The 8,369-nt window shown below is 47.9% G+C and overlaps 1 protein-coding gene across 1 annotated transcript; it reads right to left on the bottom strand.

Annotated features, from left to right (window-relative positions):
• Nucleotides 1-787: 787 nt before the first annotated feature.
• LOC127300623 (uncharacterized) lies at nt 788-6,888 on the bottom strand. The gene is made up of 3 exons (XM_051330765.2): nt 6,488-6,888; nt 6,307-6,385; nt 788-1,184 (listed from the first exon to the last, which is right to left on the bottom strand). Exons 1-2 carry the CDS (start codon nt 6,674-6,676, stop codon nt 6,320-6,322), a joined length of 255 nt encoding a protein of 84 aa, XP_051186725.1. The 5' UTR covers nt 6,677-6,888; the 3' UTR covers nt 788-1,184; nt 6,307-6,319.
• Nucleotides 6,889-8,369: the final 1,481 nt, after the last annotated feature.

The raw sequence follows: 8,369 nt of genomic DNA, 5'->3' as shown, positions 1-8,369 counted from the left end.
CTTCTCATCTTCCGAACTCTTCCAGATCAGAATTTTGCAGCCTTGCAGGTGCAGGAGACTGAGGGCAGGCCCAATGCAGTGCCCTAGAGCTACTGCCTCACACCTTTAACTAGGTTTGGGTGGTCCAAAGTAGGTTCGGATGAGGAGGCAGCCTCCCCTTAAGGAAGTGGGATCTTAAGCCTTAAAAACATGCTTTTTGGAGAGAGAAAGAGATACATAGTGTCATATTTGTGGGATCCCTTCTCTTTTTTTTTCTAATAACTTTTTTACATGGAGCAGCTAGTTGTGTATGCCACCATTGCTCATGCCCTGAGATTCCTCTACACTTTGGCCCATCAAAGTGTGAATCTGCTGCCTACCGTGCTTCCGTTTGTACTTTGCCATTTGTCCTGCTGCCCCACTAGAAAGGGCCCTCCTTTCTAGCAAAGAAATGCAACTGGAAGCTTCCGTTTGTACCGACGCATTTCTTGTGATCTTGCCGACTTCTCCATGTACAGTCCATAAAATGCAGAACGACAAACATAACTAGGAGGAATAATAGCCATGGAGGTGTTAGGTGTGCACAAGAAAAACAAGTTGCAGCGCCCTAGGCCCATCCGCCCATGCAGAATCCTGATTGCTCCCTCTCCGATCCAAATTACTCGCAAATTTAGGCAAAATATTGCCTAAACTTTGTCTAGGTTCATTCAATCTGCCACATATCTCAGGGAGTAGTAAATTTCTCATGTGTTGTTCACACAAGGTAGAATTATCTGGAGGTGTTTGGACGAGATGTTTTCCCAGGAGATTCAGTATTTAATTTAGTACAGTTTAATAAAAACTCTCAGAAGTGCCTCCTATCCAAAAGTTATGTTGTTCAGAGCAAAGAAAAAGCTGCTCACAAGATTATACAAGCCCACATCAGATGTAACTGAGAGCAGTTATCTAGCTGACGGTTTTGACAGGGAAAGATCACCTATAACAAACCTTTTGAACAACTCAAAACTATTTATGACCATAAGGCCCCTCCTTTCACACACAAGCCAACTCGCTTCTGAAACAGCAACCAAGATCTGAACAAATCACTGTAAGTGACTTGTTCTTTGTCTTCAGTCCTTGCATGAGCTTTGCTACACAATCCCTTTACATTGGACCTCTGGAATCAACAACCAGACGGTGCAAGACTTACATGTAAAAACATTAGCCTGCAATAGAATAGACAGGTATTAGTTTGGAATCAACAACCAAACGGTTTGAAGCATTACACAGGCTACTTCAGACATTCAAATGTTCTTTTACTGCTATGCATGCAGTACTTGAGCACTATGACCATTTTATAGTCAATCAATATTTTGGTTCTCAGTTTTCAGTAGGACAATGAAGTCAAAGTTTGTCACACTATTCCCTCGAAAAGACAGAATGCCATAAACTGAGGATAGGTAGTGCTTTTTTGCTGTACAATACACACAAGGCCAAATGGCCAATGCTGCTCCTGCTCAAGGGTCTGGGCTTTTTGATTATTTTAGCAAGTTAGGGATTTTAGATATTTTTATAGTATTTTTTCCTGTATTCCCTAGATTTTGCTCGCTTTTGCCCTTTGCTTGTTGCTTTCAGTTTCGCTTCATTTTTTAGATATGGGAGCATAGCCCCGGCCTCTGCGTCAATTGCATCAGTTTCGCTTCATACAGGGCATCTTCTTGATGCGTTCTTTCTAATACAAAATGGTACAAATTTTGTTGCATATTCAAGAAAATAATAATCAAAAGTCCAAAGTATAGTCATTGCAGAGGGGTAAGGGGGAAGCAATCTAATTGTTGAGACCATCTGAGTCGCAATATGCCTTTTCCTTTCCAAGGCAAGCATCATTAACGAAATCATCGGAGTGGTGTAGAGGCTAGAGCAATGTCTTTTTGCCATATGTTAACCGAAGACATGACGATGACCATTTTGGGAGCAGCAGTGCCGCAATCGATCACACAGGGTGAGTTCTGTTGCAGAACCCTAGACCCCATTCTCCTTCTCTCCAAGGGCGGCAGCTGGGTCACCCTCCGTGGCTCTGCTATTACCGCCGCAGCTCGCTTCACCGCCAGTTGCGCCTAGAACTCGAGCTCCTCTGCGACGTGTTGCGGATGCGCCGCACGGAAGGCGGCCATTTCCGCCTCATCGCGGTTCCGGATGGACATCCGCATGTATTCCCAGCGGATAGCGCGCTCATCGGCGCGGGTAACGATGCTGAACGGCGGTGCCACGAACTCGGTCGCCGCGAGGTTGTCGACGTCGAAGAAGTTCCGCGGCCCGGCGCCGCCGTCGTAGCGCCACACCATGACGTCGTACGCGCGGGCGGCGAGTTCGGCCGTGTCGAAGGTCCCGAGCCAAAACCGCTCGCCGCCGCGCGTGATCTCGGCGGCGAACCGGCCGGAGAGGCGGAGCCGCACGCCATGGTAGCCGGTGGACGAGCGCGGCGTGGCGCGGCGCGGCGGCATCTCCACCGCAGCTCGGGAGTCGGGGCGGCAGGAGGCGCGGGGCAGCAGGGTCGAGGGGAGGCGGCAGTGGCGGGAGGCGGGCGGCAGGAGGTGCGAGAGGCGGGCGGCGCGGGAGGCGGGAGGCGGCGCGGCTCGGGGAGGTGCGAGAGGCGGGCGGCGGCGGGAGGCGGGTGGCGGGGAGGCGCGGATCCGGGGGCGGGGGAGCTCGCGGCGGCGGCAGAGGTCGAGGGGAGGCGGGCGGCGGCCGGAATCGCGGCGGGAGGCAGGCGGCGACGTGGAGGCGGGAGGTTGGGAGGGGAAATTTCCCTCCCGCGCGACGAGGAAGAGGAGTGCGGGTTGGGGGCTGTTTGGCCTCCCCAACCCCTACTTCTACCGGTTGAAAATGGGTTTGAGGGTTGGGCCTTTAAAATTTTTTGAGGGTTCAAGGGTTTAGGGGTTCTAGTCTACGCGTTTTTCCTCTCACAAACTGTAAAAAAGCAGTTATTTTTGAGGGTTTGAGGGTTTGAGGGCTCTACTAGTGATGCTCTAAACAACGCTCGCTCGCCACAGAACTGGTGCCAGAGGGGTCTAAACTTGCCTTACCAAGTTACCATCTTTGCTGCTGCCAAAGAGACGCAGGACCAGCATACGATCAATCTGGGAGTCCTCATTGCAGATCTGGGTAAGCCGGTGCACGGGCCCTTCAGACCACAGGCCAGCTCTAGGGATGCCGCTGTGGTTTGCTCATGCTGATCCTTGATGTGCAGCATGTGGTGGCCTTCGTTGTCGCACGGGTGGGCCAACTAGGATCTTGTGCTGACGAAGTTGTAGGCGGTGCTAGTATTATCCCATTCTGTCTTTGTAGAGTTGCGCGATGTGTGTGTGGTGGTCGGGGCCCTCCAGGAGAAGGCCTCACTCTCCCTTTTTTGGTTCCCGCGACTGCGGCACCCTTGGGAGTTGTTCCCTCCTTCGTGGCATCGTTGAGTCCCGACTTACCTCAAACCCTCGTGATCTTGTACACTCCTAGTGAAAACAAAGACCTGGCTTGCCAGATTGGACAACAGCGGCATCGCCGATGTCGCTCCCTCAGGCATTCTTAGTGGTGGCTTAGCCACTAGTTTGAGAGCAGGCCAGCAGCACAAAAGTTGGCTCTAGGGTGCAGATCCTAGGAGCGCTGGCAATGGGCCAGTGTGGTTACCTTGGTTAGCATAGTTGTAGACCGAGGAGAATCCTGTGCCGTGGTATGTTGGTCTCACCAGGCACTCCACGGGTATCGGCTGATAGCTGTGCGCATATGCTACAACAGGCGAGGGGTGTGGCAAGATGAGGTGGTGCAGCGGTCAGGACACGAGCGGCTATTGGTAGTTTCAGGACCTTTGCACCATCAGCGGGGTGTCTTCCGTGCCCTTTTGGGCCTGCTGCCCCCACCAGTTGGTCCATGGCAGATCTTGATGGTGGGTGAGGTGCAAAGTCACCATCGGTGCGGCGATGATGCTCCTGAAGATCTCGCCGCACCTGAAGATTGTGCGAGGCTGGCGGCCCGCGGCATCATGGATTCTGCCTACTCCAAAGCTGGAGAGGCCCAATATTGTCCTTCTTTGCAGAGTTGCATTCTCCACTCTTGTGGCAGGGATGTTAGTAGGTTTGTTTCGTCTGGTGCACCTGTGTGGTCGTGTGGATGGCATCTAGGCAGGGGGTCATTTGGTAGTCAATCTTGTGGCTGTTGGTCAGGGTCTTGTACTGAGTGGTTGTTTTTTTTCGGACTAGTCCTAGGCTTGTAACTACATTCTTTCTATCAATGCATTGACACACAAACTTTGAGTTTTGAGATATGGGGATGGGCAGGAATTTGATATCTGTACTAGCGAAAAAACTCCTATGCAAATAAGATTTTGTTGAATTGAAAATTTTAAGAAAGAGTCAGTCCTTCAGCCTAATAGGACAAATGAAGACTTCAAGAAAATCTGTGACACAGAAGCCTTGAAAAGTAAGATCAACTTATCAAGTGGTATATGGATCTGAAAGCAAGCAAAAAAGGGGCACAGCTGAAAAATACTAAATGACAAACACATTTTCCAGATTTGCTGGCTAGTTTTTTTTTTTCTTTAACCAGGGGTTTGCTGCAGTCTAGAGTTGACTAAACATATGTAACCATATAATTCAGCTCTGTTGAGATCTTGATAACAGAAGTATCAAAGCTGTATGTGGTTTATGTGATATAAAATCACAGTCTTAAGTATTTGTGAATATCATTGTTCAAAAACTAGGCCGATTCAACGATTACTAGGCCGATTAATCGCTACTAGGGGCCTGACCGTGTCGATTACCATTAATCGCTTGGGTTAATCCTTTAGCCCGATTAATCAGTCTGAAAGTCCGATTACTAGGTATGTTCCCGATTAACTATTACACTTGGCCAAAAAAGTTACAAAATTTTCAATGCATATCGCTAATAGGCGCTACCCCTCCCCAATAAGTAGATTTTGTGAATCTCCCGCTTCATTGCAGCCTCTAGTAGCTTGATTTCCACTGTCACCAAATAGTTCTTGCCCTCCTAGACCAGTTACTCGCAGTTTTTCAGACCTCAGATACAGTAGCTCGACCACCTTGAGTAGCTCGTCCAAGAGCTCGAGGACGCCTTCAATAGGTTAGATGGTTGAGGTGTAAGAGGGGTTGTACCCTAGGTAGGTGGTGGGAGAAGACAACCTTCAGAGGTGAGAGAAGAATAAGTGGAAGGAAGGAAGGCGGCTTCGGCTAGTGGATCCTGATTTGCTCGTGACCTTGAAGACTAGGTCACGCAGGAGAAGCGTACATGTTTTTCTAGGATTTTAGGCTCCAGAGATGTAGGGACAGATATATAGAGGCTCATATACTATTATTTTTTCTTATACAAACTATTTTAAGTGTTAATTTGTGTAGTTTGCACCGATTAATAGCCGACCGATTAAATCAGTTAATCGTCCGAAGTCCGAATTCCGATTAATCGCTACTCCCAAGCCAACCGAGCAGTTAACGATTACCGATTTCCTTAACATTGGTGAATATGAATCTAATGACACGAATTTTATGTCACATAAATTATCAATTAACAGAGTAAGGTCAAACCATATTTTGAAAGAGAGGGAGTACATAATATAATACCAAAAAAGAATATCAAGTTGGAGGATGTGAATGCCCTTGCAGGCTCAAACAGTTTCCCTCAAAACATATTGCCAAACAATTATAACGTCAGTGATTTAATTCATATCAGCATAACTGGACCACAAAGAACAACACATTCATTCAGAAAATGCAGATAATCATAATCAACAAAGATCAATGATTGCATATTTTAGTGTTGGAAACAACAATCATGATCCACTAACATATCCACCAAAATTATGTCTGCATCATCATCATCATCTAACATCAAGTGTACATCTAGCTCTTTGCTCTCCATGTATGTTATCAGGTGTATACTATTATAAACTCCGCCGATGCCTTATAAGGAATAGCAGGTCGCAAGCTCAGGTAAAGAGGAGGGTTCTCATAGGCTTGGCGAGCCAGCGAAAAATCCAGCGATTCCTATGGATATGGAACCCATAGTATGATAAAGTGCTCTACGGCAAGTTCTTCGGCAAAGCCAAATCGGGCTGAAGCCCTAAGGCCAAACTCACTACCAAAAACAACTAAGACCATGCTGGTGGTACTGAGTAACAATACGAGGAAATGAGTGTATCAGTATATAAAGCAATATATAGCATCCTACGTACTACTATGAGGCACATATTGGCACAAACCACTGGCGGGACCAAGCATCATAACCAAACCAGGACAAGGAGTGAAGAAATGAAGAAAGAGCTAGCATATGAGAAATGTGTTGTACCCCCATCAAGCTTCTAGTGCTTCTTGCTCCGCGCAGGTTGCTTGGACCCATCGGTAGCGAGCCTGTAGATCCAGTAGCCCTGCCACAGCACACGAAACGCCCAATTTTATCCCGAATCCAATCAGCGCCACTAGGAGGGAGCGTTGAGCGAGAGGGGATTTGGGTAGAGGAAGGGGCGTACGAGGGCGAGGACGTGCGCGGCGATGAGGACGACGACGACGAGCGGCACGGCGTCGACGAGCAGCCAGGGGCGGAGCGCGGGCGCGACGGCGACGCCGCGCGCCATGGCGATGCGGCGGGCGAGCGCGCCGGGGTGGCGGAGGCCGAGGGCGAGGACCGGGTCGGGCACCGCCGGGCTGCTGGAGCCCATTCCGGGGTGGCTGGGCCGGAGCTCCTCCTCAGCTGTAGCTCGCGACAGCCGCGTGGTGGCCGGTGCGGCTGCTTTTTGTGGGGATCGTTCGTCGTCGCTGCAGGGCCGCCGGGATGGGAAGGCGCGCGGTGGTTGGATGGATCGGACCCGGAGCGGCGGGGATTTACTTTTTTTTCCTTCCTGGCCTGCGCGGCGCGGCGCGGCGCGGGCGATGGGACTTAACGGAGAGAGGCGCCAACAACCTGTCGCCTTTTTTCCCAGGTGCACCTAAACCGAGCCGCACCGCATGGACACACAGGGGCCAGGGCGCGGTGCCGCATGGCCGTGAAGACGACGAGGCACGCGCGTTGTGGCGCAACCAAAGTCGACCATCCTCGACGGAAAATAGCAGGATGAACCCGGGTGCATGTGAACCCGTTTTCTTCAATATTAAAAAATGCTATTTGAAAATAAAAAAATATGTACGTACTCCGTTGATACTTAGTTGTGTAAGTTTTCAAGAAAAATACTATTGTATGTGGCCTACATGGAGGTTATTGTGCACTCCACTACAAGGAAAGGTACGGACTTGCCTTCTAGGTCACGCTTTTCACCTGATGTTGCTGCTACTCCTGCTACTAAAAAGAAAACTACTATCCTAGCAAGTTCACCATTGTCTAGATTTCTTTTAGCACTGAAAAATATTTGTTAGATGATGGCAAGGATAAAGGTGTCCCAAGTCTTTGTCTAATGCTGATATAGAATCTGAATATGAAGAAGATGAACTTTATGGTGAAGATGATATTGCAATTAGCTCTAAATCAACACATTCTGAAGAAGATATTGCTTTTACTAAAGCTTTCATGAACCTTGATTTAGATGCTTTGGATAAATTTGATGCTTGTCTGAGTACTTGTATAAGAGATTTATTCCATGTGGCTAGTAAAATTGATGCACCTGCAACATACATTAAAGATAAAGATTATGAGTTCACTATTGACTCTGAGCTAATAGAAAGGGTGGAAGCATCCAAATTATATGGTAAAGAAGAAGAATTCCCCTGTGAATACCTAATAACAAATCTTAATGATCTATCTTGCCTATATGGGAAAACTGAAATCCAACAACGCTATTATTTCTTGAAATTAATTCATTTCTCTTTGGGAGGAAAATCAAAATCTTGGTATAACTCTTTAGCTCCAAAGTCAATCACTAGCAAAGAGGCGTGCATATACTTGTTTTGTAATCGGTACTTCCATTCTAGTAAAATACATGCCATGATTGCTGAAATTAGTAACTTTGCGCAAAGTAAAGAGGAGTGTATTCCTCAAGCTTGGGGGAGATATTGTGCCCTTGAGAAGAGATTCCCCATTGATGCCCGCAAGTAGAGGGAACCGCTGAAATCTTCGATGGGAATTATTACCTAAATATATAGTTCGACTAAAGGGGAACACAAGAATATCAATAAGACTTTAGCAATTGAGACGTCACTCTCAACCACACCTGTGTATCTATAAACTTACAAAGCAAGTGGTGATGCATAGCACTTAATTCAAAGCAGTGGAACAAGTAGTAAACAATAGCTGCATATTTCTAGTTTTCACCGGAAGTAGTGATTTGTAACTTTCAGTGGCTAAAAGCGTAGGTGATAACCCCCAAGTCCAGGGGATCACCGCAGTACAATTCGATAAGTATTTGAGTGTCAAACCTGCGA

The sequence above is a fragment of the Lolium perenne genome, chromosome 1 (genome assembly GCF_019359855.2).
Source record: "Lolium perenne isolate Kyuss_39 chromosome 1, Kyuss_2.0, whole genome shotgun sequence".
Taxonomy (NCBI): domain Eukaryota; kingdom Viridiplantae; phylum Streptophyta; class Magnoliopsida; order Poales; family Poaceae; genus Lolium; species Lolium perenne.
This window is presented reverse-complemented; position numbering and strand designations above follow the sequence as displayed.

Excerpts from the sequence above, each read along its gene's own strand:
- LOC127300623 (XM_051330765.2), bottom strand. The coding sequence starts at position 6,676 with ATGGGCTCCAGCAGCCCGGCGGTGCCCGACCCGGTCCTCGCCCTCGGC. Across the intron at positions 6,386-6,487 it reads CCGCGCACGTCCTCGCCCTC|GGCTACTGGATCTACAGGCT; the intron begins GTACGCCCCTTC and ends GTGCTGTGGCAG.